This window comes from Eleginops maclovinus, chromosome 5 (assembly GCF_036324505.1).
Source record: "Eleginops maclovinus isolate JMC-PN-2008 ecotype Puerto Natales chromosome 5, JC_Emac_rtc_rv5, whole genome shotgun sequence".
NCBI lineage: Eukaryota > Metazoa > Chordata > Actinopteri > Perciformes > Eleginopidae > Eleginops > Eleginops maclovinus.
The window spans coordinates 8,469,091-8,496,067 of NC_086353.1; the positions used below are offsets into that span (position 1 = coordinate 8,469,091).

General features: G+C 40.6%; 4 protein-coding genes, 3 long non-coding RNA genes and 3 other non-coding genes across 10 annotated transcripts in view; 8 read left to right on the forward strand and 2 right to left on the reverse strand.

The window, feature by feature from the left end:
• The window catches only part of LOC134865200 (caskin-1-like), a 30,329-nt gene extending 28,364 nt beyond the window's left edge, over positions 1 to 1,965 (forward strand). The window contains 1 exon segment of the mRNA XM_063884662.1: positions 5 to 1,965. Coding sequence (XP_063740732.1) covers positions 5 to 89 — 85 coding nt within the window. The 3' untranslated portion in view covers positions 90 to 1,965.
• A 921-nt stretch (positions 1,966 to 2,886) lies between these two features.
• Positions 2,887 to 4,514, forward strand: LOC134864873 (uncharacterized). Its single transcript, XR_010165876.1, has 5 exons — positions 2,887 to 3,036; positions 3,458 to 3,620; positions 3,818 to 3,926; positions 4,118 to 4,202; positions 4,391 to 4,514. It is a non-coding gene; the product is annotated as an uncharacterized LOC134864873 (long non-coding RNA).
• LOC134865364 (small nucleolar RNA SNORD60) lies at positions 3,656 to 3,744 on the forward strand. The gene has a single exon (XR_010165955.1). It is a non-coding gene; the product is annotated as a small nucleolar RNA SNORD60 (small nucleolar RNA).
• Positions 3,965 to 4,053, forward strand: LOC134865368 (small nucleolar RNA SNORD60). The gene has a single exon (XR_010165959.1). It is a non-coding gene; the product is annotated as a small nucleolar RNA SNORD60 (small nucleolar RNA).
• LOC134865367 (small nucleolar RNA SNORD60) lies at positions 4,237 to 4,319 on the forward strand. Its single transcript, XR_010165958.1, has one exon. It is a non-coding gene; the product is annotated as a small nucleolar RNA SNORD60 (small nucleolar RNA).
• Positions 4,515 to 5,500: 986 nt separating the features above from the next.
• Positions 5,501 to 8,369, forward strand: LOC134864961 (guanine nucleotide-binding protein G(I)/G(S)/G(O) subunit gamma-13-like). Its single transcript, XM_063884320.1, has 3 exons — positions 5,501 to 5,882; positions 7,710 to 7,817; positions 7,918 to 8,369. The coding sequence occupies exons 2-3, from the start codon at positions 7,720 to 7,722 to the stop codon at positions 8,021 to 8,023; spliced, it is 204 nt and encodes a 67-aa protein (XP_063740390.1). The 5' UTR covers positions 5,501 to 5,882; positions 7,710 to 7,719; the 3' UTR covers positions 8,024 to 8,369.
• On the reverse strand, positions 8,173 to 25,171 carry chtf18 (CTF18, chromosome transmission fidelity factor 18 homolog (S. cerevisiae)). Its single transcript, XM_063884318.1, has 22 exons — positions 24,945 to 25,171; positions 24,153 to 24,242; positions 23,911 to 24,061; positions 18,432 to 18,618; positions 18,210 to 18,302; positions 17,910 to 17,962; positions 17,689 to 17,821; positions 17,019 to 17,243; positions 16,837 to 16,934; positions 16,617 to 16,740; positions 16,395 to 16,531; positions 15,993 to 16,086; positions 15,810 to 15,908; positions 15,588 to 15,718; positions 15,087 to 15,201; positions 14,717 to 14,941; positions 14,321 to 14,470; positions 14,038 to 14,168; positions 12,185 to 12,329; positions 12,004 to 12,102; positions 10,743 to 10,812; positions 8,173 to 8,570 (listed from the first exon to the last, which is right to left on the reverse strand). The coding sequence occupies exons 1-22, from the start codon at positions 25,030 to 25,032 to the stop codon at positions 8,449 to 8,451; spliced, it is 2,760 nt and encodes a 919-aa protein (XP_063740388.1). The 5' UTR covers positions 25,033 to 25,171; the 3' UTR covers positions 8,173 to 8,448.
• LOC134864962 (uncharacterized) lies at positions 18,804 to 21,496 on the forward strand. Its single transcript, XR_010165882.1, has 2 exons — positions 18,804 to 19,918; positions 20,598 to 21,496. It is a non-coding gene; the product is annotated as an uncharacterized LOC134864962 (long non-coding RNA).
• On the reverse strand, positions 18,934 to 23,625 carry LOC134864960 (uncharacterized). The gene is made up of 5 exons (XM_063884319.1): positions 22,556 to 23,625; positions 21,290 to 21,871; positions 20,924 to 21,067; positions 20,522 to 20,774; positions 18,934 to 20,046 (listed from the first exon to the last, which is right to left on the reverse strand). The coding sequence occupies exons 1-5, from the start codon at positions 23,246 to 23,248 to the stop codon at positions 19,382 to 19,384; spliced, it is 2,337 nt and encodes a 778-aa protein (XP_063740389.1). The 5' UTR covers positions 23,249 to 23,625; the 3' UTR covers positions 18,934 to 19,381.
• An 83-nt stretch (positions 25,172 to 25,254) lies between the features above and the next one.
• Positions 25,255 to 26,247, forward strand: LOC134864326 (uncharacterized). Its single transcript, XR_010165823.1, has 3 exons — positions 25,255 to 25,322; positions 25,432 to 25,508; positions 25,982 to 26,247. It is a non-coding gene; the product is annotated as an uncharacterized LOC134864326 (long non-coding RNA).
• Positions 26,248 to 26,977: the final 730 nt, after the last annotated feature.

A 26,977-nucleotide genomic window follows, 5' to 3' on the forward strand; every position in this document is an offset into this window, starting at 1 on the left:
CCAGCAAAAAGTCTTCAGTCTCCATCTTGGACGACATCGGCAGCATGTTTGATGACTTGGCAGACCAACTGGATGCAATGCTTGACTGATCACTGGCCCACGCCTCATCTCCAACAAGCCCTTTTCCCCTCTCCCTCTCATCATGTGTAGGTGTATCAAGAAAACTCTCCAAGGCTCAAGGCTGGCGCTCTGAGAGTGCGAGTGTGTGTTTGAGAGTGTGTCCCTACTGCTTGAGCGCTTCTCATGTAGCCTTGTACAACAATACTGAGGAGGGAGTCCTCTGTGTGGCGCAGTAGCTCTAGTACGTCTTCTGACGGCGAGGAGGCCGTTCCCACACAACCTCTGACCTCTGCAGCCCAGCGACTCGCCGCCACTGCCTCACACGGCTGTGTGGACCCAGAAGCACAATCATGTTCATCATCCTTTTATCTTTACAGACTGACAGAGATGCTCACTCAGTCAGACAGGAAGACAAAAAGAAAAGCATATTGCTTGCAACAAAAAAAAAAAAAGCACATAAACTGACTGGCAGACAGGCAGATAGAAAGATAGACGGAGAGATAAGATGCATACAGATGAGAGAGTTTTTAAAAGCACATGGACAGACAGGCCGCTTTCTGAGTCTGTCCCATCCCTACGATGTCAAACGGATATATTTTTCCAGATGAATCGTAGCCTGTATTCCTCTTCTGTGTGAGCGGAGGATTGTGGTTAGCCGGACTTCCTGACCTGTGTGTTGTCTCTCTTCATGTTGTTGTTGTTGCTGTTGTTGTTCTTGTTGCCGTTGTTGTCGTTACGAGCGTGTGTATTTCCCTGCTGATGCTCATGTCAATGTCCTCCCACCCGTACAGTAGTTATTCTAACGGTCAGTAAGACAATGTAGATGTGTGTCTATGAATTTTGAGACACTCACACACACTCACACACACACACACACACACACACACACACACACACACACACACACACACACACACACACACACACACAGAGAAACACACACACGCAGTTTTTAATCTTGCTGGTGTTCTGCTTTGTTGGTGTTTAAGCTCCATCTATGGAGGTTTGCTCGGAATTAATCTAAACATTTACATACACACATTACCTTAACATGCAAAGACACATATAAAAAAGCACACTCATGCTGTGTATCCCTTTGTCCTGCTGCAGTGAACAGTGTTTTTAAAAGATAATCCTATATTTCAATGCTTTATATAGTACATCCAGTATACATACATAGAGTTTATAATATACCTGGGTATTTGAGCTGTTAGAGCTCCCTCTAGTGTTGGTTAGTGAAACTGCCTCTAATCTGCCCACCTTACATTTTGTCTACCCTCCCCCTTTTGATCTCCCTCTGTGTCTGTTTTGTTAACTCTGCATCTCTCTGTGCCTTGGTAATGTTCCGTCATATACTCAAAATTATACTTTGTCTCTTTTTTTTCTCCCACTCATACATGTTTATCGTTTGTTTTTCTTTCTGTTTTTTTAACAAACTGTCGCTCCTAGTGTGTTTGTTATGTCAGAAGTAGTTTATAGATTGAGTTGTGAGTCCTATATGATCCCCTAAAATCAATCAACCCCCCCTCCCTGCAAGCTGTAACAAATTGGCTGTGCTACTCCTCAGCTCCCCAGTTTTCAGTGGTTCACCCATGTAGGCCAGAAACAGTGGATCAACCACCAGTGTTCATCCCAATGAAGAGTCCACGTATTTTTATGCTCTTTAAAAACAAAGATATATTTGAGAGACAGATGGTTCTATGTGAATAATAATATTAATAATTATGATGATAATTATAGACATTGAATTGAGGTGAGCTGATTGAGCCTGTACATTTTTGGTTGAGTGTTGTGACGGCTGTTGTGCCATGGTTGGGTTTAGGTTGTGTTTCTGCTGTGACGATGCATTCCTGTACAGCTGTGATCAGAATAAATGTATAAATAAAATCATACATGATCCTTTAAGTGTGGTTCTTTTATATTTAAAAAGCTAAGGGTTGTCAGAAACTATTTGTATAAGCCTCCAAATTTTTTGTTTGGGCAAAAAATGAAATATTAAATAAAATAAAGATCTTACATTCTACAAATAGAATGTAATGTGAGTGAAATGTTATTATAACTAAACATTTAAAATAGTCGTAGGCAAAAAAAAATCCAGAATAAGTAAAAAGGCCTCACAAGAATTGTAATTGCTGCTTCGTGGCCCTCTGGTATGCTGTACCACAAGAAGAGCTTAACCATAAAGACTGCTCCAGATCAAAACAGATCCCAAAACGCTTAAATAGTCTGTCTATAGTAAGCTATTTTTTCAAAACATAATGGAACATTTTTGTGGAATGTGCAAGTATTGTAAAAAGACAATATAACAAAGAAAAATACAACCCATCATCAATTGACTCACTTTATCCCCTAGGATATTGGATTAAGAACATTGTTTTTAGAGAGAGGTTTAAAGTTGTAACCACAGGTGTTCCCTTGTAAACATACTACACTATTTTTATTTCATTAATAAATACTCTTTGATTTAACTAGGAGCTTCCTGGTCTACTTCAGACCAACTCTTGGTCTTCAAACAAAGAACATTCTTAACAGTTAACCATCGTGACATTTAAAAACTACAACTACCATGAGGCTCGGGCGTAGCGTCTTCGATGTTGGTGTTTATTGCTGGCACTGTCATCGTTATATTTGGCTGTTTTTTAAATGATTACTTGTGTGTTTCTGTTACAATAATAGTAGTTATATAACTAAAGATTATGATGAGAAAGTCCCATTAGTAGTTATCCAGTTTTAGTTCAGAAAGACCAACGAAAGGCGCTAGCTAGGAAATAGCTAACGTTAGTAAAAAAGGGGAGGAACTTCCGGTCCGCGTTGGACGGAAACCCTTAAGTTCTTCCCCTCGGGTTCCTCAGTCCTCTTCTACATCCAGCATGGCAGCAGAAAGGAGCTCACGGTGCGCCTTCTCGCAGCGGTTTCTTCAAATGTTACCCCTTGGAATCGAAAAGCTGAATAGATTGTCTGAAACAAGCATGACCGGTGAGTAGTTAGATGCTAACATGTGACATATGTTAAATACTATACAACTACATTTTTTAAAACAGCAACACGTGGATGGTCTGCATGGGCCGAACCTGACACGTGGTGTTTCCACCTCTAAAACTTTACACATTGTGAATTTGAGTATGGGTGTTTTAGTAACTTAATTAACGTTTATCCTGTATCTATACACCACACGTCCCGGGTAAGTGACTTGCTCAGATTACAGCCATAACTTTTTTTCTTTCATAAGAATGTGTGGTTGAATACGGAACTGACTCCAGTTGTAGGCACATATTGATTGAAGCATATCAATATTTTTGTCACAGTTATTGTGTAGGCTGTGAAATGGTTAAATAACATTATAACTGGTGCATTTGGATCTTATTCATGACCTTTGCCTTTATTTCCCTTTGTCCAGTAGGCTGTATGGAGTCCAGCTTGGAATGGTGCCCGAGTGACTTGCATGACAGCTAAGGAGCAGAAAACGAATCTGATTTGAAGATGATTTCCATACAAATAAGCTCCAGTGTGCAACTGTGTTTGAGCTGTCTGGAGACCTACCTTGCTAGATTTGAGAGCTGGTAAGACTATGCAATTTATCTGCATTTGAACTTTTAGCCTGTGATGACAAAATCAAATTACTTTTCTGACACCTACTATGAGAGCTGAACTCCAGCTCCTGATTCTAATTTCATACTGAGGCTCTAATATTTGTAACACATTTGCAGTTTTCTGCAAAACAAATCACTTCACTTACTTTCCCCCTTTCATGTTTCAGGTAAAGAGTGGAGTGAAAGAGTCCTAGCTTTTGGACGAAGATCTGAGTCTGCTGTGTTTCAGATTCTCCTGAGATTGAAGCTCTAGGTTGACCATGAGTTTGAAAGCTGGTGAGTCCATGCAACATGTCAGCATTTGAATAACTTGTAGCCTGTGATGACAAAATCAAATTACTTTTCTGACACCTACTATGAGAGCTGGACTCCAGCTCCTGATTCTAACTTTTCCCTGAGGCTCCAACAGTATTAGCAGGACTATGTTTGTTGTTTTATGTGAACTTAATCTGAGCATTTGTTTACAGGTTTATGCAGGAGTCAACAAATGGGGAAAGTAACCACATGATCCTGCTAATGACCGACAGCTGATGATGGACTTATATTTTTTGGGTGAGTCTCTTTATGTTGCACATTGGTATCATACAGCCAATGATGACATATCAAATACTTTTCTGACACCTCGTATGAGAGCTTTTAGCTCCTGATTCGAACTTTTATCTGAGGCTTAAAATGATCACAATTCTGTCTGTCGTGCAGATTGTTCAACCCTAATCTGTATTTGTCTTTTCTTTGTTTAGGTTCCTTTTGTCATCACTGGCCAGAAAATCGTTGACCTCAAGCAAGCTGAATGATGAAACTACAACTCTCAATGTTTCAATGAAGGACAATATAATCTGTTTTGTCAAATAAACTTTGAAGTAATTTTGTCTGCTGTTTTCTGACTGGTAGAATAGAAGTGCTCTTTTTGTTGTTGTTCAAAAACAGCTCAAAGGCACAATCTGCAATTTGACTCTATTGTATCTAGATAACTGAAGAGTTGGAGGTGCAGTCCTAGCTCCTGTTCTAAGAGTGTACATGTCTGTTAATAAACAAACGTTTGTACCAAAGACTATAGTAGGGGGAATAAGGGTATTCTGAGAGTTCTTGTACTTGAAATCGGGAGGAATAGCAGGTGTTTAACCTTTACATTGACTTAAGACAACAGACCTTCAGATTTAGACCAAAGTAAACCCTGCAGTTGATATAGGTGGGATCAATGGGCACCAGATAAAAGACACTTTACCAAGCTTATATTTTTCTAGTTTTGTCTTTAACCTCACTTGTTGCCTTTTTAAAAATGATAAATCTAATCTCTTTAAGTATATGCACCAACTCACCAAAGTGTATTGTATGCATGTCTCCTGATGCAATATTCATAGGAATTATTTGCAAAGGAATGTACATTTAAATAAACTAGCTTGACTTATGTTTACTGTTTAGGCTAAAGGTACATTTATGCAGTCTAGGGTATGCATTGATATATGAAATAGCCATACGATTTCCTTTTGTGTAAGTCAGGGGTCTTTAGTTTACTCAATGATAGAGCAGGGGTCCCTTAAGGAAAAAAGATTGAAGACTTCCCTAGTGTATATGTGTGCACATTCCTTCCCTTCTTTCAATAGTTAAGTACATTAGTTGTGGTAGTAGCATACACCTTTTTTAAATAATTGTTCATATATTTTATATTCAGCAAAGCAAATTCCTTCAGTTGTGTATGAAACCCTACTTGGCAATAAACGGGATTTTGATCCTCGTTTCTAAATTTACCGCAGACCTCTGTGGAATCTACCGTAGTTACCATAGAAACCGAGCTCCACGGTGATCTGATAATAAGACTCCCGGCCTGTCGTCCCTTTGGATCTCTCGTCTGCATTATTTGCGTGTTTCCTGCCTCTGCCCGACCTCAGTGCGTGTCCTGATTTCCATACAGGTGCTCGGCTCCAGTCTGCTTTGACAGTGAAAGCAGGCGGTGCGGCTCCGGTTCTCCCCGCCCTGCGCATCCCGCATCCAGTCGCTATCAGAGAGGAGCGCAGGGGAGTGCCTTGCACCGCGGACCGCCGACACACACAGCCTCCTCCTCCTCCTCCTCCTCCTCTTCCTCCGCCTCCTCCTGCACTGAAGCCGGACCCTCTGCCGAAGAAACTCCACCGACCCTCAGCTGTTATTGTCGCTGCCGAAGCCCTGTCTGCACCCCTCTTCAGCCGGCTGCACGCAAAATCGACCCTCGTTCCTCTCCTGGTAGGCCTGACGGTAAGAGCCGTTGTTTGTGTGGGGGAGTTGCGCGTTTCCTTTGACATGAAATCACGATACAAATGCGTTGGAGCTGATGTTTCGATGTTTTAGCCACACAGCGACCATGTATACTCGCTTTAACCGCCTACACGCTAATGTCTGCGTTATTATCGGCTTAATGTAAATGTAAATGTGTGATCAGCAGCCTGTAACATCCCTGATTGCTGAGTGATGAGGGCTGATGTCATTGTCGTACATTTGGAAAGATGTTATAATTAAATGATGAAGGCCATTTTTATGGAACAGCTGGCTGCTGGTGAGACAGCAGGATGGATGCTGGAGGAGGAATCAGGCACCAGGCAGCAGACTACTTAGATCCATGAAGTAGATGAAGAGGAGGAGAGAGGAAGAGGAGGGAGACAGAGTTTCCAGTAGAGAGGACTAAACTGATCCCTGGTCAGCCTCAACTCTCATCTTGGCCCTCTCTCTTTCCATTTCTCTTCCTGCTGTAATGTGGCCTGTGGCAGGGTGGGGCATAATTTACTTTAAGTAGAAATATAAGACGGAAAACACAACCACTGAGCCTCGTTTCTACATCTCTCCATTAAAAAATAACGTTTGAAACATCCAGCAAAGTGTGTTCGCATTAGCAGTGTGCTTCAAGTTCAATTGTGATGTTTTTACAGTAAACTTGTGTATTATAATATGATGCAACTGGATCATTTTATTACACTTCATCTGTGTGACAGCCACAGTAACCAAAGAACAACAAAGTGCCTTTCCTATACAGATGGACCTACAAAGCACTTGTTATCAAACCCGTGTCTGCATTGTACAATTATCTCCATCTTCAGATTATTTTTGAGATGAATCATTTGTTCTAAATAATATCAGACATTGTAACATGTTTTTAAAGGTCAAGGTGACGTCTTTAAGGTTTGTTTAAGCAGTAAAAACCCAAAGAGGTTCAGCTTTGTATGACAATAGACAGAAAAGCAGCAAGGTATCTTCAATGATGAGGCTAAAACAGTTTTATCTGCCATTTTCGCACTTGATATATACAGTGTGTTTTTCGCAGTTATTAAAATAGTTGTCCATTATTTTTTTGTTGAACAATCGTTGCAGTTCTACTTTCGTCTTTCGCATTATTGCACATTTTTCCTTTCATCTCATTAAAAAAAACAGGTTGAAACAAAAAGATCATCTCCGTTTAGTCCTGCTACTGATAATATTTAAACTACTCACAGCAAAATGGTACATATGGTCTCAATTAAGTGTCATCTTGGCATTTTGTCATCACCTACTCCAATACGAATATGTCCCATTAACCACTTCCCTTTGGTGTTCCGTGAAACTCTGCAAAGTGGCGACCATCTGGTCTTTATAAGGTTTCCTCATATAGTTATACATCAAAAGTGGTTCCTACCAAGTGGTCACGAGGTAACAAGAGGAAAGAAAAATATTTCGGCTTCAGGTCAAAAAGTCACAGATTTAAGCGTTTTCAGTGTAATTTACATCTAATCTGCCTTTTGTCCTTCTTTTGCGCCTCAAAAAATGTGCTCGTATAACACTATGAACATTGCAAAGAGGTAACAGAATTCCTTATAACTGCCGCACTTTTGCTATTTTACCATCTGTTCATATTACCATGAATGAACCAGATTTGTTGAAGAAGTCGTATAACGTCAAGAATATCCCAAACCGCAACTTTCCCGACTTTGTACAAACCCTTAGAATGGTTCTTGAATTGCAGCAAAACATTGGATTTTTGATTCGCTGATAAGTTTTGGTGGTAAATCTGTTTCTGTGTTTTAAATCTGTGAACTTTCTTGTCTGTGTTTACAGCAGTAGCATCATGGAGGAATTAGACGTCCCACAGATGAGGAGAGAAGTAGAAAGCCTTCAGTATCAGCTGGCAATCAACAGAGAGAAATCCTCTATCACCGTCACTGAGTGAGTCCCCATACACACACACACACACACACACACACACACACACACACACACACACACGTATCAGTTTCATGCTTACCGTGTGTGTTTTTTCCTTTAGGCTGGTGAAGTGGATCGAGGGTTGTGTTTGTGAAGATCCATTTCTGAACCCTGAGCTGATGAGGGCCAACCCCTGGGTCGAGAAGGGCAAGTGTGTGATCCTCTAATGGTCACACACACATGCACGCACACACACGCACACACACACAGACACACACAATCACGGATGCATATAAACAAAGAACCATGCAATCCCACGCTGCACTAACTCACCCATTCTCTCTCTCCCTCTCACACACACACACACACACACATATTATTGCTATCATGTTTATTTATTGGGAGACTTCTGAATGCTTTTAATTTATGTTAAGACTACTGTGTGTGTGTGAGTGTGTAGCACTGAGTAGCTTTCTAGAGTTTTGTTTTCACGGAATGCTGAGAAATGTTCAACAACTCGTTTTTATTGGCTCTTTACACTGTCAATCAAAATAAAGACTGTTTGGAATTTAACAGCTGGATTTTGGATTCATTCAGACCGTTACACATATAAATACAGGCAGTTACGTGTCTGTGGTTGTCAGTGTGTGTGTTACAGTAGTTCTCTGATGTAGACATTTCGTCTGACGGCGTTGGACATGCCCTCGTTGAACCGGAACCAGACGTCACTGTCGCCCACTGCCTTTCCCATACAAACACTCGCACATTTCTCACCTGCAGAGAGGGAAAGAGCATATTTTCATTGTGTTTTCTTCAGAATCAGGAACAGGTTTATTGCATGGCTAAACCAAACAGTTTGAAGCTTCATTGAACATGTTACATTTGTGTTCTAAATTTAAACCGCTGTGAAGCTAGATGTCTATTCATTCTTTAAACTCTGTATTTGCGCACCGTTGCAGATAGAAGATCAGGCTGAACAATATTATTAGTATTTGTAGAATTAGCTTCCAGTTGTGGCTTGTTAGGATTGTTTCTGACTTGTGTAACAACAATAATGTCCAATCGCTTAGGGCTTCCAAAAGTAAACATTTATCGCACAAAGATTCACATAAAACAAGTTTTAACTGATGAAATATTCCATTTTGACCTATATTTGTAGGCGTTCATTCTTGAAAACCACGGTTTAAGTTTGCTTAAGACAATGACTTCATTCAAATTGAGGATGTTGTTTCATAACATAAGATAACACATATTCAAAGCTGTTTTGATAAATGAAGTCAAAATTAACACTGGAGCTTTGACTGTGTAAGTCAAAAGAACCTTGTCCTGCTTTGACCTACTAAAACAGCTTTTTACACCCCCTCCCACATCTCCCCGATTACGCTGTTGATCAATTTTGGGAATGAAGTGCTTTCAGGAAGGTTAGTGATTTTATTGTGTCCACTTTTCCACATACACTAAGCACTGAATCTGGGCCGATGTTATTCACTGAATAATGTACAGGTATTTGTGATGAAAGTTATCATCAGAATGTAGCCATGGAGATCAGCACAGAACAGTAACCATAGAGATTTAAAATAGAATATTGGGAACAAGTTGTTGTTGTGTTCCTGGAGAACGAGAGAAATACTGCATATAAAACAAAGCAATTACTGGGTGTCTATAACTGGATATTATAAGAACTCACAGAAGAACAATAGAAAGCATTTTCCAGAGTTGTGTGAACTTTGTAACTGCAAGCAAGAGTGGAAAGCCTATTTGGAAAACATTAACCCCAGATGGCCATGTTGGAGGAGAGACAACACGCAACACGCAACACATTTCAGCTCTTTTGTTTATGCAAATGTGCTATATTTGGTGCAATGCATTTCAACACTGCAGTCACATCTAGTTTCCAACAACACAAAGCTTCTGGCAGCCCCGACTACAGTCACTACAATAATGACTGTATGACTGTAGCAAAGTAACCAATAAAGGCAGTGTTATACATTTCATTTACATACTTAAATATAAAGACAGTATATTCTGTTGGCTGGTGTCCAAATATAATGCTTCGGTTTTGCTCAGGCTGTGTCCACACGTTCATGTTGCCGATAGAAATATGATATTACCAACATTATGGAGGGAAGATGCAGGTGCTGTTGACAGTCTAAATCTCCTGCCTGCAGTGTGCCACAGGAGCCTTAAATTTGAAGTGTTACGTAACACACATTAGTTTCCACCTCCTGTGTGTGTTTATGGACCTCATTTGCCTCGAGGCCTTTTTCCCTGAACAGCCATTCAGTGTTCTCAAAGCGTTTGGATGAATCAAAACGAGTGTTGGTCACCTTCAACCCACTTGTGTTGGTAATTTCAGACATTGTTTCACAATTAATGTGGGAAAAATACTTCCTTAACGACTTATAGCACTAACAATCCGCTACACTGACCATGTTTACCCCCTCACACTGATCTCCGTCCCCTCCATGTTATATATAGACTCCGCAGATGGTGCTTTTTTATTTTTCCACACACACCATTGCACAATGTGAGAAACCCTCGAGTGGCTTTATTTGTTCGTTATACTGTAGGTTAAATCAATCTAAGTCTTAGATGCTCAGATCAAATCCTCTTTTTGGACTTTTGTATCCATGGAAGTTGGTAAAACTGTTTTTTGTAAGCCTTAAATTTACATGTATTCTTTGCTTGTTCGTATTGGTATAGATAACAACATTTCTGGTAATGGGACATCTCTGTTTCTTTTATTTCTAGATGACTTTAATTGTGTCTACTAATGGTTGTGATGGGTTTTAGTCTTTACGTCTTGTTTCTTTTAGTTGTTTGACTGTTTAGTGGTTCTTTTTTCTGTCTTATATATTTTTTACCCCCTAAAACTAGACGATTCATCGCAAGGGGTTTATCGTGAGAAAATTAGCTTTCTTACAAAGCACAGAGTCTCTGCAGTACCTGTATCTGAGGTGGGACGGGGTCTCTGTGGTTTGGGGGCCAGTACTCGACCAAAGAAATCCACCTCCGGCTGCAGAACGAAAACACAGAGTGACGAAGAGGATGAGGTTAATATAGATCAAATATAGAGAACATCATCCTCAAAAAGGAGGTCAAGAGAATGAACACACTACCGCTCATTAGCCTGATTTCCCAGTTTCACCATCAGGGACTGTAACCCAGTGACTTCTCATTATCCTCGTTTCTGCCCTCTAGAGGCTCCCCTCTCGATCAATGAACTATTATAACTCTGCAGCTCACTAGAGAGTCTCTGAGGGTCAGTGCCTAACAGATGCTGACTCCACCTGCAGGCATTAACTAACACATACAACTGTGGGAGGCTCAATACTGGCAGAGCGAGAGAGAGAGCACTACTGTCCTAATCTAGGTGCTCAAATAACCAAACTAGGCTTCAGAAAATACAACAATTAGCAGTGTAAAGCGGTTCCCTGAGTGGATTTGTAGATAAATATAAACATTTAAAACAATCAATGAAAACCCTGTTGAACTGATGAGTAAAATATGTTTTTGTTTTGAATTGCAACTTTTGGTCCGTTAGGGGTTGAGATATATCTGCGAGGTTACATTTTCAACACCACATCTTATCATTGCTCTGACTGTCAACGTTTCTGAAAATCTAGCTCAATATCACAACGGTCTCGGCACTCATCTGCCAGATTGCGTGTTATGTTACTGTGAAAAACTGAAAAGCTGTGAAATGGCAAGTCGTTATCTTCGCAGCAGCAAAACTGAATATTTAACAGGTTTTAGTCACATTTTATTTCTTATTTCTTATACACAAACATACCATAACATGTAGATTGTGTTGTTGCAACCCCAGGCAGTAAGTAGTGAATGTAAAAAAAAGTATCACTTATTTTTGATGTGAAAACAGTTAATGTACTATTGTTCAACTTTTTTATCTTTGAATTCATTCTTAAAGTCAACCCCATCTTTTAAGCTGTTTCTAATTGAATGGAAATCCAGAGTCAGAAATCTGTAGCAAATATAAATTCTATGTCAGAAGCTAAGATAGAAAGGTTTGTGTGTGAAAATCTGCGAGCACTGGTCCATGTTAATACGGGTGCATCTCCAGGAAATCCACCAAAGTCAATGTGATGCAGTGTGTGTGTGTGTGTGTGTGTGTGTGTGTGTGTGTGTGTGTGTGTGTGTGTGTGTGTGTGTGTGTGTGTGTGTGTGTGTGTGTGTGTGTGTGTGTCACCCTGATCTCCACTGTGGTCTGTTTGACGATGTTCTCCAGCCTCTGCTGATGGTTCCTGATAGGGTTAGGGCCAGCCATCTTTTTTTCCACCGCTTTGTGCTTCACAAAGAGACAGTAGATTATAAATACATTAGATAATTAACACACAGGATGCATGGCATGTAACTTTCAGTCCCCTCACCACAACAGGGTTTCTCTGCAGAATGAGCTGCTCGGCTCTCCTCATCTTCTCCTGCTCCATCTCTCTGCTGATGGTTTGTTTGGCCTGGTACGTCAGCTGACGACGCGGCGGCAGGCCGGGGAACCTCACCACCTCCTCGACACGCCTGCAAACACAAATACTAAGTTTATACAAGAACATCAAGAGACATGAAGGGCTTAAAAACAGACTAAATAACCCTAATTGAACTATTGACCTTGGGTGACAGCCTGACACAGAGGGGAACCTTGTTAGATGACTAACAGAATAATATTAAGCTTCCTCATTTGGTGCCATGGTTAATGTTTTCCAGAATAAAACCCTGAATCTGTCATTCTCTAAAACCTTAATCCTCTTAAAGCTGATCTCCATTTCTCACCAACACAACCACAGTTCATGCCAGTAAACTCTCTGACTCGATGCCTGCTGGATCGAAATAAAACATAGATAAGAAAATATCAGTCGATGTGACTGCGGGCTATTTATTGCAACTTATCACTTCAATGATCAGCAGTTTTATCATTAGAACTTGGTAAAGTCTAATGGAAGAGCTGCTTGGATGGTTCAACTCTCCCTTAATCGTGTTAGATTATTCATTAAACATGCAAGTACTTTAACCTCTGGCAAACACATTTACATTATCAGTCTAGTTATGAGAGCTCAAAGCACAGACAACCATCTCATTTATGATTTCAAACCAAGAGTAACATATAATTACATAAGATAATTAAGTTTGACATGATTTTCCAATTAAACAGTAAAAAACACCCGTCAGCAGCATCTGTCATTGCTGACAATAGTGAAATCCAACTTGCAAAACATTGGTATGTAGCTTCCCATGATATTCCCCTGGTTTTGCCTTAGCATTTCAATACTGATATGAAAAGCCCCTCATGCAAGTCGATGGGAGAGGGTTCTTAGACAATATGATTCAATAGCACACTGTAAATCTAAGACGGAACTACTCAGACACAGCATGACTGCTTATTTCTCTCATTATAAAACCAATAGACAAAAATGAACACTTCTTTTTTCTTCTCTGAAACCTGGCAACGTTCATTATTCTGTCACAGTCTGACCAATCAACAAGAGTGTCCAAAAAAACAAAAGAGCCATCCAACCCAATAAGCCTGTTAGCGCCGGGGGGCGTGCATCCGCCTCCGCCTGTGATGTTTGTAATGTTTATATCCACAACTGTGTTCCAATTCATTATCCATGAGGAATCAAAGAGAGGCGTTGTGGTGAGCTAGAGACGGCAGGTACAGGAAGGTGTAGATCAGGAGGAGCAGCAGCAGAGCCAGCACCAGAGGCAGGCACCAGTCGTTGGTGAACATCACGCTGTCACAGCGAGCCTGCAGGAAGGAGCCCCTCACGGCCCCCGGCTGCTCCCTGCCCGGCATGGTTGAGATACACGGCTTGTTATCTCATTCTACGACCAACAGAAGTCCGGTCTTCAGCAAATATCAAGATAAACAAAAGTCTCCGATGGTTGAAGTTTGAACCTTAATGTGCTGAGTTCTGCTCCCTTCTGACTGTCACCTGATATTTCTAAACTTGTTTTCTTCTAAATTTTCCGCTCTAATAGGTCAAACCTTTAAGCATCCTTTCATCTGATTGTCCAGCAGCATCCTACACTGCACCCCCACCACCACCATCAAACACACACCAGGTGTTAAGGGGATTACTCTCTAAGCCTCAAAGCAGAGAACCAGAGCAGTGACCTTCAACACCCCAGGAACACATACCTACCCTGCATGCAATACACAGGTGTGTGTGTGTGTGTGAGTGTGTGTGTGTGTGTGTGTGTGTGTGTGTGTGTATGTGTGTGTACTCACGGCTCCAGCATGTATGTGTACTGCCCCTCTGGTGTGCGGTCCTGCCTGTATGACAGGTTGTATGCCAGCATTGTGTTGATCAGCTCATGCATCTGCTCTTTCTCTCTGCTGCTGAACAGCTGCGGATTGACCTGGAAGAAACACAGGATTTAAGATTTGACGCAGTCCCTGGATGTTTTAGAGAGGTCTTTCTCAAGGGTCCACAGGGGACATGTACTGCGATAAGATCGCAGTTCCTACAGTTACACACGTTAACAAGTTTACTGTGTTTCGTTTTACATACAGGCCGTAGTTTGGGACAGATGATGTCGAGGAGCAGTGTGAGAATATCAAGAGACAGACTGAGCTGGCTGATCCTCGTTCTGATGCATGGTGGGACTTCGGCCAACATGGTAGACAGAGCGTTCTTGTTGCTGAGGAGCCGTGTAGAGGCCTGGAGAGAAAACAATAAATCAAAAACTGGTTATAAAAGGAGACCACCCTGCATAAAACAGCTAATATATATCTGTTCCTATATTTGAAAGCTTCATTCAATATGTTGACATCTAAACTCAATGTTCAAAAGCCTGAATCAGATTTTTGTTAATAATTGCCCCTTTTATTTATCTTCATTCAATATTTGCTGTTTCATCAGTTTTTCTGTGTGTACTACAGAAAGGTACATGTAGTGCATCATTACCTCGTGCTGGCTGTGTGGATAGCTGATGCGGGGCACATGTGTGTTGGCAAACAGGAAGTGGAACGTGACCGACAGGAAGGGCAGGTATCTCATCAGAGTGAAGTTCTGCCCGTGCAGGATCACCTGGTTCAACCTGTCTGAGAACGACAGCCACTCCAGAGCCTCACACACACACTGCATGTTGGGGTCCCTCACACGCATCGACAGATAGTTATCATACAGACCCTGTGGAAAACACATACCAGATATAAAACACCATAATGTGGTTGATTAATACATTTATTTATAGCCTTTCTTATTTTACAGTATTTAACATTTGACAGTATATCAAGGGTTTCTGTTTTCATGTGTTTGGATGCGTGTTCCTTACCTGAGAAACCTTCTCATACTCTCCGCTTGAATAAGCCAGATTTAAAATGTGCTGAAACCTCTGAGCTCCACCTCCTGAGCTCGATGCCTCGTCAAACCCCTCACCAATGCGTTTCCTGAAAGAAAAAAAGGTAAATATTAACCAACAGAAAATATCATGTTACTTTGATTTGAAGAGTTGACATTTGCCTACAGTGCCTTTTCACTGTTTGTCTATTCATTGACATTTTCAAATTTAGTTTTTAATTTCCCTGTTGGTCAACAACGTAATACAAACCACAACTTTATGGATTTCTCTAAACAATGCAGGCACTATGACGTCATTGTAATGAGGGCAAAACAGCATGCAGATTTCCTGCTCAATATTCGCTTCATGTCATATTTTGGAGTAAACTTAAAATGTGTCTGCTGCATTTTTCTCAAAAGGTCCAAGCACTCCGAAATACAGAAAGCTTTTATAATTTCACAAACTCCAAGAAAGCTCTGGCAGGACATGCTGTACCGTTTTGGACGCGGTAACTGGAAGATCCCCTGCCACAGATGGAACAGGCCTTTGTTCTGGTCCTTCTGCCCCACAGACACACACTGGATGGTCTTTGTGTCCACTCGCTTGTGGCCGCGACCGTGGAGGAACTATGCAGACAAGAACACATTTTGTTATCATAATTACACTGGATAGTAATGATCTTGCAACAAACCCACGTTTACTCAGTGTGCCACCCACCTGCAGCGTGTTGATGCATGACCTGATGTCGTTGTCAGTCTTCTCACACAGAGACAGCAGGGTTCCTGTGTCCGTCTTAATACCCTGCTTGAGTGAAATCTGCAACAACAAAAAAATTGGTGTGGTTCGCAATGTTCTTGTACGCCTGTGTGTGTGTGCATGTGTGACTTTGTGTGCGCTGACCTCTGAAAGTCTCTGTGCCAGGCGGGAGGGTTGGGTCTGAGGGAAAACCAGGAGGAAGGCCTGCTGCCTGAGAGGTCTGAGAGCCGGAGCATAACTAAAAAGGAAAAAATATCTGATGATGGCTGCAAAGAAAACTATTTTTCCACAGCACTCCATCTAGAGGTTTTTCACTTGCACATCTCAGGAAACAGACAAGCTCTCATTTTCATATATTTGGCTGTCTGCACCAGCTCTGTGTAGGTTGTGTCTCATGAGCATAACCTCTACCTGAAGCTATTATTTAGGCTGCAAGTCTTTTTTCCCAGCAAAACACACATTATTGAAGTAGAGGCCAAATAATAATACATCTAATACTACTGCTATAACAAAAATAAGCTACTGCTGAACACCACCGTCTCTTACAGGTCGTTGCAGATGCAGATGATTGGTCGGAGCAGGATGGTCTCCTTCTTCTTTTTCTTCTTCACCGTCTCTGCACCAGCATCCCCGCCGTGTCCGTCTTTCCGGTTCAGAGTTGCTAACAGGATGTTGATGGCAGCCTGTCACACACCGCAGATGGGAAAAGCATTTATAACAAAAAATAAAGAGGAAACGCAGCAGTTATTTTAAGGATCCAGAACGTACCGAAGGTGCTCCATCGATCTCATCAATAATGAGGCAGTTTGGCTTCTCGTTGGATCCCAAAACAGACTTCATCTGCGTCGCTGTGTCGATGCGTTTTTGGAAAACCTCTGCACTGCGATCGTCACTGCAAATCATCGACAGTACCACAGGAGGATTACTATAAAAACATGTATTTGATCTTCTACTACCATTAGGTCAGTTTTAATTCCCTTTTTCTAACCTGGCATTGATTTCCACCACGTTGTACCCAGCATGCTTTGCTATGACATGAGCCAGGGTGGTCTTCCCCAAACCTGGAGGACCGGACAGCAAAGCCACCTAGAGAAGAAAACAAAACACAAGTCTTGTAGCACACCTAACGTTCATTAAACTGAAGTGCCATGAGTTTACAGGTGTGTTTACCTTGAATTTGGGGCGTTTGTGATGGTCCAGTTCGGCCTCCAGTATCTCCTCAGTCATCTCGATCTTGGTCTTAAAGCGAATTTGGTTCTGATTGGGTTGATTGGGTTTAAATGAGTTCTCGTTGGGAGCCTGTTTTTCAGAACGGACAGGGCGGATCTTCCTCTCTCTTCCAAACACAACTGTGTCCCAAAGTTTCAACCACTTGAGCAGACAGCGGTTGGTAAACTACAAAGAAACAGTCACACACAGCTGGCATCAGTGAGGAACACTGTGTACATCTCTTTGTTAAAAAAGGTTTCCTTCACTGAGTATGAAAGCCTATTTTCATTAATGAGACACTTTAAAAATAGTCATTGAGTACTGCAAAAATAATTATTAGTTATTATGTTAATATGATGACATAGTGTTGCAATATAATGAGAAACTTTCTAAAAATAATGACTTAGTATCACAAAATAATGAGTTATCTTGAATGAATTACTCTGCAGCTAAGGTAATGCAAACTCATTATTTCAAGCAAAGTAAGACATTTTGTTTGGATACTTCTTTCTTCACAAGTCTAAAATGTATTTTTATTCTATTATTTCACTTCAACAGACAGAAAAAGACTTCCATAACGGATGTATGTATGTAGCAATACATGTACACAGGAACAGTAAACATGACATACATCATCACTGAGAAGCTGTGTGTACTGTCGGGGAGAGAATCTGTCCACCCAGAGGCGAGAGGTTCGGCCCTCTGCGTCGTCAGGATCGCCGTCTTCTTCTTCCTCCTCCTCAACCAGCACCTCGTTCACACTGCTGTAATGTTACACAAATTAAAAAAGTAAATTAGAGAACATTTACTGCTGTTTTCTTGATTCATCAGTGGGGGGGGGGGGGGGGTTACCTGGCCAGCAAATCTGATAAACGCTGAGATTCTTCGACAACCTGCAGGTGGCGCTGCAGGATTTCAAAGAAAAAGAAGAAAGGGAAAATAAAATTCAAAAATCTTACAAGACCCAAATTACACAAAGCTGTGCAACCCATTCTTCTTTAAATGTTACCCGTTAAATAAAGTTTAACTATTATCTGTATTTGTATTATCATAATGAACGTTAAGATCGAGGGAAACTATTTGGCATGTTAATACTGAGAGTCAACAGTATGTTTTTGTGCAGGAACAGTCAAATGCATCCTGGTCACTCACCCTCTCTAGCTCTTGATCTCTCAACGCACTGATTGGCACTGCCAGGAGCCCCAATGAACCCTGGTAGTCTGGTACCAACCTGGTGTCCACAACCTGGAGACACACACAGTTATACATATATAGGCACTAGAAGTCTGTATGTTGACAATTAATCAGAGTACTCTGTAAACTGAGTTGATGCCATGAGGTTTGTGTAACATTCGACATGCTGAAGAGTTCAACCTTTGTTCCCGTGTCTTCTGTTTGTTTGAGGTAGACCCGACTCCCTGAAGAGTCCGTCACACTAATGTACTCTCCCTCGATAGGAGGCCGCTTCAGCACATGCAGCGATGCAGGCGCTGCTGGAGGTCGCCTGGGCGAGTCTAGGATTGAAGCGAATCCACTGATATCCAACACTGACGGGGTAGACCTAAAACACAAAAAAGGTTTTAGAAGTCTGTATTTTTCACAAATAACAATAAAGCATTACATCTTTAAAGTGTGAATAATGATAAATCGCCATCACATGTTTTAACAGGATATTATTAGTTCTTCAAACTCCTTCTTTTTGCCTGAGCAATGATCAAAAATGTAAATACAGGGTTCCCCCAGGATTTTTAGTCTTAAATTTAAGACTTTTTAAGACCTTTTTAAGACCACTTTCAATAAAATTTAAGACCAACGTCGCACCTTCCCTGGTATGCGTATTAATGAAAAAATTGAAAATCAATCAATCAATCAATCAATCAAATAAATAACTTTAATGAACAATATGCTCTGAGGACAACAGCTTTCAAAGATCTGCTTCAACATAACATTCACCATATTTAAACACAATAACTGTGTGAGGAGTGCATGTATGCACATGCACACGTCTGTGGGTGCGCCTTTGTATGGATGTTTTTTCCCAAAGTAACCTACAGCCTGTCTACACTGTATTTAAGTCATTAATTTAAGAACCATTTAAAACAATAACTGTGAGGGGTGTACGTGTGTGTATGTTTGTGTGTGCGTGTGCCTGCATTCGTCTGTGGGTGTGCCTGTGTGCGGTTGTTGCAATCTACACTGTATTTAAGTCCTAAGACAGAATAATTTAAAACAATAACTGTGAGGGGTGTACGTGTGTGTGTGTGTTTGTGTGTGCGTGTGCCTGCATTCGTCTGTGGGTGTGCCTGTGTGCATTTCAATAGATCCTACAGCTTTTGGAGCTCAGCTCTTTTGGCAGCAATCTGTTCGTCCAGTTTAATGAGTTCAGCCATCTTTTCCTTGTGGCTCCTTCTAAAGGCATTCGATTTTGCTATTAGCTCCGCCATCTTGCTGCCTGCTTGCTTGGCTTCAGCCTGGTCTGCCAACTTATCAGCATCCCTGAGCAGATGTTCGGCTACCTCCTTGATGGATCTTCTGTGCTTTCTCAGTTGCTCCAGGTTCTCCTCAATGGCCTTTCGTTTTTCTGACTCTGCTTGAGATTCTCTCTTTTTTCTCTCCGTCTCAAGATGAATTCTATATCTTGCTCTGGAAGATGAGACCGAGGAAAGCAGGGCTGGCGTGAGGGGGACCTTGGTAACCCCTCCATGGAGAGAGATGTAGTCACAGACGATTCTCTGCGCTACAACGGTGTCTTCGTGAATGTTAGCAGTTTCAATTTCTTTGTTCACCGAAAAGCCCCGCTCAACTGTTGCCTGCCCGTGTGATAGAAGTAGAAGCTTCTGGATAAAGGACCAAAGTTGTGGGTAGGTCTCACTGATGATGTTGCTTAGAAAGACATCCAGTCTTTTCTTGAATGGCTGGAAGGACTGAAATTCTTCAGTTCGGACCTCCACGGACAGCATCTCTGAGAACTTCTGGGTGATCAGATCACCTAAGAAGAGTGGATGAAAGAGCATTCAAATAAATGTATAGCTACAATATCAGTAATATATTATTATTCATACGACTGCTTGATCTAATGTCCTATTGTGCTGTGTTAGCATATGCATTATGTTATAATTCTTATTACGTAGTTCCTATTTTTTGACCATCGGCCGCATTGGGAAGCTTCAATGAACTGTCACATTAAAGAGTGTTACAATACACTTAGTGCTATGCACTGCACAGCATTATTCTAACTTATAATGGCATGACAACAATGGCATAATCAGGATAACGAACTGCATTCGTAGATAAAACAAATAATGCACTTTGAGGTGTAACGCCTGTGCTACCACTTTGAACATGCAGTATTTTTTGATACAAGAATACCATGATGTTCTTTATCCCTTACGTACAGGTATTACATTAGTAAATTGTATGCTTATGTTTAGACCTCATCAATAAAATAATGTATGAATATGTACCAGCAGCAACTCCTCCATCCAACTGTCTGTCTTGTAGAAACTTCCTGACTATGCTCTTCATCTGTTTCTGACACAGTTCAGGGTTGCTGTACATAAAGGCTGGGTTCAGACAAGTTAATTGTCTAACAATCGGAAACTTCAAAGGGCTCCTCTCCTGAATCTTCTGGACCATTTTGGATAGACACTCCATGCATTGGTTTTGAAAATGTAGGATGGAAAGTTCCTCTGAGGATTTACTCCGCTGTTGGAGTTCCTAAGGATGAATAAGGAATAGCTGAAGTGAACTGTCCCTGATTACAACACAACTGTTTACAACACAACTCTCCTTGCTCTTTCCCTTTAACCACCAAATTGCAATTTTGTGAAACGCCTACTTGTCGGCCATGATTATTTCCAGAATACCTTTATGGCAGTCTCTGCACCAATGCCGATGTCCACTGCCTTTGGATGCACCCTCGACTGCTTGTCAGTGACATCAAGCCGTACCAAGTGCTGAGGTGTGACATCAGTCAGTAGCTCTCGCTTGATGAATCGCCTCAGCAAATTCTACAAAACAGGGAAAACATATCCGAGAATGAAAATGTCTTTGGGACACAGTAGCATCATTGTCACAATACACTTGAACTATTTGAAATTGATTATATAGATGTAGTCTGTGGTCACATATTGGCCCAAATCAACCAGCAGTAGTCTTATTGTAATGAAAAGAGATGATGTTAAATAAAAAGACATATATTCACACAGATTCACTTAAAAGATTCAGCTTACCTTCAGTAATTCAGCCAAGTCATTGGCAAAGAATGGAAGCACAGGTTCATCCGTTTGATACTTTGTCAAGAAGGGTGTCACACTTCGTGAAACTGCCATGAAAAAATGCAGCTTTGCCAAAATAAGAGGGTCTTTGGTTGCCACCTCGATGGTGTCATAAGAAGACGTTCCAGGGTTTGGGAGCTTCTTGGTTGTAACAGCATCAACATATTTCTTCATGTCAGGCCAGATCTCAATGGCTCTCTGCACTACTGGGAGGTTCTCGATCCAGCGGTGACCACAGAAAGGCAAAGCAAAGGTTTTGGACTTTGTAAGATTGCAAAAATCCTCCCTTCTTGCTGGCACATTGTGAAAAATAGTATGAAGAGCTCTTAAGAACTTCTCCATATGCCACTCAGTGAATCCACATTTGACAGCATTATGTAGAGTGTGTAGCCCACAACTTCCCACTACAACCAACTGGGCACCCCCAAAATGCTCAGCATGCTCCGTCTGCAGCATCTCAAGAAAACGCCAATTGACGTTGGGTCCGTCCATGGACAAAGAGACCATCCTCCTCAAATCAAGGTCACGTAAACACTCCTACAAGAAATATCAGAAACAAAATTCAAACACCTTTGCAGTATTCTGTCATACAATATAAAAGTGCTCTATAACCATTTGTATCATGCTTTGGGTAGGGGAATATTGGATTGAACAAGTTGCTGATATAACAGTTTACACTATATACATTTTCATATGAAAGGGCAACAGATGTTTTTATTTGTTTTACATTTTGTCAGTCTTAACAGTAATAGACTACATATTACTGTGTAAGATTATAGAAGGCCTATTCATTATTCCACAGTACTGCTATTCTTGCAGTTTGTTGCCAGACTGTGTGAAAAGTTACTAACAAAACTATACTAGACAAATTGCTAATAACTTGTTCAGCTCAGTTGTTTTAAGAATTGCAATTCTTATCTAGGTAATGCACGGTAAGCAACTAAGAAAACGTGATGACTCAATATTGACAAAAACGATTTCCTCTAGATGGCAGTAGCGCATTAGCGCGGGCTCTGAAGTTAGCATGGGAATAATTGTACAGCCCTGTTTACCATTTCATAAAGTAGCCTAGCTTATCTCTTGTGCAGAGCCTCTCTGTAGCACGGATATGCTCTGCCTATATGGACTTTAATTTCAAAACATCCCTGTTTTACCTTTAGATTACATATTGAATTATCTTTTATTAAGTATTCTTCAGAAATGTTATCTGTAGCAACTTACCTTGAAATTACTGAGAAGGTCCACCGCCTTTGCATGGCCCATGAACTGCGAGCCAAAATATCGTGATCGAACACGGTCACCGTCCCAGTAGCGGAGATGGATGTCAAGCTGTTTGGTTTTTGTGCTTTTGTTGAGGCTTTCGTCCAGCATTGGCACAAAACCAACAGCCTGGTTTACCTGCTCGGTGAGCTCCTTACTGATAAAAGGGACGAGACCGAACTTCGTAAGATACGCTGTCTTGTTGCTCCCGCATGAAAATGTTGCCGCGATTTGAGAGTCAGGGAACATGCATTTGAATACATCGGTGATGCCCTCATTGGAGGAGTAGGAGTGGTGTTCGTATACTGTCCTAAGAGTCCATATTACCTCTGCCTGCAGAGTTGGTGTTGACCCGCACAGTAACCCTGACAGTGGTACCTGCTGCAGTGGTGTAGCGCTAGCCACGGAGGTAGACTGCACTGAAGGTGGCACACAGAAAGTTGCTATCGGTGCCTGGCTCGAACGCACTTCAACCAATTTTGTGTGCTTAGCACTCTTCATATGGGAGTTCAAGGCTATATGCCCCATGGTCCCAAGTTTGAAGGTTTTTCTGCATAAAGTACACTGTGCCTCCCACACATTCCCTGGCACAGGCTGAACCCAGTTATACTTAGCGTCGTGTACCCACGACGGATTGAACCGACATTTGCCCATCTCTAGCAAATAGAGTAGCCTACTTTAATGTCAACACATTTTTTTCGGATTTCACTTCGCGCGAACTCAAAGACTGTACCAAAGAGAACACAATGCAATGCAGAGGGGGGTGTCAGCGTCTCAATCAGTTTACAATGAATCGGTACAGGTTGCCTGATATTTAGGATGTAACCTACTAAAATGCAACGTTTGGGTGTTCTAAGATTCGCTGTAACAACGAACAAAAAAATACATGTTGTGGCGCCGTATCAAATAAGGAGGTGGATGAAAATTAAGACTTTTTGAACAAAATTTAAGACCTGTGAACAAAATTCAATACCTTTTCAAGGCCTTAATTTACGAAAACTAAATTTAAGACTTTTTCACGTTTTTAAGACCTCGCGGGTACCCTGAAATAGTATTCAAATTAAAATCTTATATAACAGAAAAAGCTTTAACAGGTTGTATTGACAAGATATTTTTTACTCAGTATATTCTCCGGAATGATGGTTTAAACTCTTCCAACACCCAATTTATTCAATATTTGAATTTTATTCCTGTTATTTCCCATAAACCCCCATGTAGACCCCATAGATTCCTGTTGAACGTTTCCAGCATGAAAAGTTGAATAGGAATTCAACCCTCGCCACGCTCCATACCACTGCTCTTTGCATCTTTCCTACCTGATTTTGCGAGATAGTTCAAATTGTTCTGGAGAGGACGGCGGTGTGATGTCATCTTTCTCTGACGGGGCTTTGCTGTCTTGAGTTTGCACAGTGTTGAAAAGGCGCTTGGACACTCCAGCATCATGCTTCTGCCGCTTTGCTTTTGGGGCTGTGACGACAAAGTCAGATTTAAATTTACAACATCAAGTTAACACAACAAAGACTTAAAAATAGCCGGTGTTCTCTCAGGGTGAACTCACTGGTGAGCGGATTATCCAGCAGGTGCTCTATGTCAGAAATGTCGTCTCCTTGATTCTGCTTCTGACGTTTCTCAGGCTTAGAGGATTCCTCTGAGACATTCAAGAAAAAAAGAAATATAATGAATGAGAAAATTATAGGGAGGTTACTATAGTTAATCACAAAAGAATATGATAACTTGTTGACACTTCAGAAACAGAATTTGTTATTTGCTCACAGAGGGGGACATTTAAATTGTAAAAGGGAAGAACAGAGAGACGGGGAAAAAGCACACTCTTAGATATAAAGCACGCAAATAATGTTTCAAATAAAAAGTATTACAATTGACATAAGGTCACATTCAGGTAGATTTGTAAGTAGCAGTATTCATGAGATAAAATAAGTGTAACATGTCAAATGAAGTGTGGTTGATAACAGTAGTAAAAGGATATAGGCTATTGCACAGAGATACATTCAGTAGTAGTAGTAATAATCTAAGAAAATACTGGACACAAGTGTTATTTTACAATAACAGTGTCTTTTATGCCGGAAAAGCAAATCCTATCTTTGAGGATCTTTGTGCTTTTTTATTTATATATAAAATACGTTACGGTTCTGGGGAATTGTAAAGGGCATGTTCCAGTACTTTCTACATAAGTTTGACTAAATGATTATTACTTTAACGTACTTTTATTCTAATAACTGAATACTTATTCAACCACAGGTGGTAATTAATACGACGGTTTAGAATTAAGGGTTGTTCTGGGAACGTTAAAGGTCCTGTTAAAGTTTTGCATCTGTATTTAGTTCCTCACCCTCGATCTCAGCCATCGCCTCCAGCTCGTCGGCGAACTGATCATCGAAGTCATCCTCTGTCTCGAAAAGTTCGTCATATTCGTCCATATCTGCTCCGACAGCTACAACAAACAATTAGAGACACTGTAATGTGTTTAACCTGAAACCAAGAACAGTTTTCTCATAAATATTTCCCTGGTGAATACAGTAGCGACTGAACTGCAAATTTCCCGGCAATTTTTTTGTTGTTGAAGTTTTACTTCCGGGTAAAGCGTGTCCCCGTCAATCTGATTGGTTGTTAGACCACGTCTCGTCTCCCATCATGCACCGCGGAGCTCAACAAATGTCAGATATTGAAGCAATGTCTACAAATATCTTGTAATATGTGTTCCAGAAAGGTATATCCTAATACAATAAGATATGTAAAAATAATAAAACAAAGCTAATCTTTAATCCATATATTTTTGTTTTAAATGTAATTTATGTAACAGCTACTTATTGCTACAGGGATGAAAACTCAGCGTCTTGAGGTTGACCTGAAGGTGGCTCCAGACGAAAGACAATGAGTATTTTACAGTATAAAGGTAATTAATAACATGACTATTTAAAAAATCACGTCTTTATTACACTTTTCATACTACGTAGCGTTTGGTATATTTGATCATTAAACATCAGATATCTATTACTCTGTTTCTCTATTTGTATTTTTACCTGCATATATATTTTTGTAAGCGCTGCACAGGTTTATTCTGTCTGCATTCATATTTACCTCTCACTGTTTGTTATGTATATAACCACTGTAATGCGTACAATATCCTGCACATAACTTATTTTTGCACCTTTGCTTAGATGCAGTTTTTATGTGTCAGTACTTTATGCAATATTTTTCAAGCTACATCTTAAATGGCAAAGTAATTAATTTTTTCAACAACCATTTTTGTTGCACAAATTGTTCTCTCTCTCTCTCTTTCTCTCTGTGTGTGTGTGTGTGTGTGTGTGTGTGTGTGTGTGTGTGTGTGTGTGTGTGTGTGTGTGTGTGTGTGTGTGTGTGTGTAAGGGATTAATGATGATGTATGTGACGTCAGGATGTCTAAATCACCACCATCTGCTCCTTACATCAGACAAACAGTGGCCAGCAGTTTGTGTGTGACCCTGAGTTTATTTCACATCAGGGAGCACGTAAGGAAAGTCAACTCAACTCTCTCCGTAGCTTCCTCTTGGACTTCTGGTCCTCTTATAGTGGAAAGTTGATGAAAAGGAGAATGTTAAAAGTATCCAGTTGTGTTGGGAGTAAAAAAAAAATCTATACATAGTTACAAATATAATAACATATACATTCTTTCGAATACAAATATGTTCAAGTGTTTCCTAAATTAAATTTCACAATATGTTAAACAAATAAAAACATGCTTCAAATGATGTGGAACATGCTCAAATAATCAATTGTAACACTCATTCCAAATTACCAAGAAAAAAGCATGATATACGTACATCTTATATTGTAACATTGTACCATGTAACATGCATGAATATTTTTTTCGTCATCAGTCCAAAATGCGATACTACGAATTGATATACCCTTAAACGCTTAATGATTGAAAGATACTGTATGTCCTTAATATGTCTGAAAATAATCCATGCTATGGGACAAATTAAGGTTTTCGGTAGATAAATAAATACATTTTTCACCAACTTATTGGAGTAAAAGCTTTTAAAAATGTCTACAAATGACTTCCTGAAAGTTATTGAATGAAATGATAAACAGTTATTAAACTGTTAAAAACATTTCCCACACACAGAGCCTACTAAGCACTTACCAGCAGATGTTTTTGTGTTTGATGCTAATGATTATACATTTGTCACCGCCAATGATTGACCATCAGTGTGTGTGTGTGTGTGTGTGTGTGTGTGTGTGGCGGACTCTTGTCCACACAAGCATCTGCTGTACTCCACTTCTCAGCCACACCATGCACTCCATTATCCCCTGGCAGAGTGTGTGTGTCAGCGCTGCAGGTGCCACATTAGGGTGATGTGTTTAATCATCAATTCAACC

Excerpts from the sequence above, each read along its gene's own strand:
- LOC134864961 (XM_063884320.1), top strand. The coding sequence starts at position 7,720 with ATGGAGGAATTAGACGTCCCACAGATGAGGAGAGAAGTAGAAAGCCTT. Across the intron at positions 7,818-7,917 it reads TCCTCTATCACCGTCACTGA|GCTGGTGAAGTGGATCGAGG; the intron begins GTGAGTCCCCAT and ends TTTTTCCTTTAG.
- chtf18 (XM_063884318.1), bottom strand. The coding sequence starts at position 25,032 with ATGGACGAATATGACGAACTTTTCGAGACAGAGGATGACTTCGATGAT. Across the intron at positions 15,719-15,809 it reads CATGCATCAACACGCTGCAG|TTCCTCCACGGTCGCGGCCA; the intron begins GTGGGTGGCACA and ends TTGTCTGCATAG. Across the intron at positions 14,942-15,086 it reads AGTATGAGAAGGTTTCTCAG|GGTCTGTATGATAACTATCT; the intron begins GTAAGGAACACG and ends TGTTTTCCACAG.
- LOC134864960 (XM_063884319.1), bottom strand. The coding sequence starts at position 23,248 with ATGGGCAAATGTCGGTTCAATCCGTCGTGGGTACACGACGCTAAGTAT. Across the intron at positions 21,872-22,555 it reads ACCTTCTCAGTAATTTCAAG|GAGTGTTTACGTGACCTTGA; the intron begins GTAAGTTGCTAC and ends TATTTCTTGTAG. Across the intron at positions 20,775-20,923 it reads GTGCAGAGACTGCCATAAAG|GAACTCCAACAGCGGAGTAA; the intron begins GTATTCTGGAAA and ends ATTCATCCTTAG.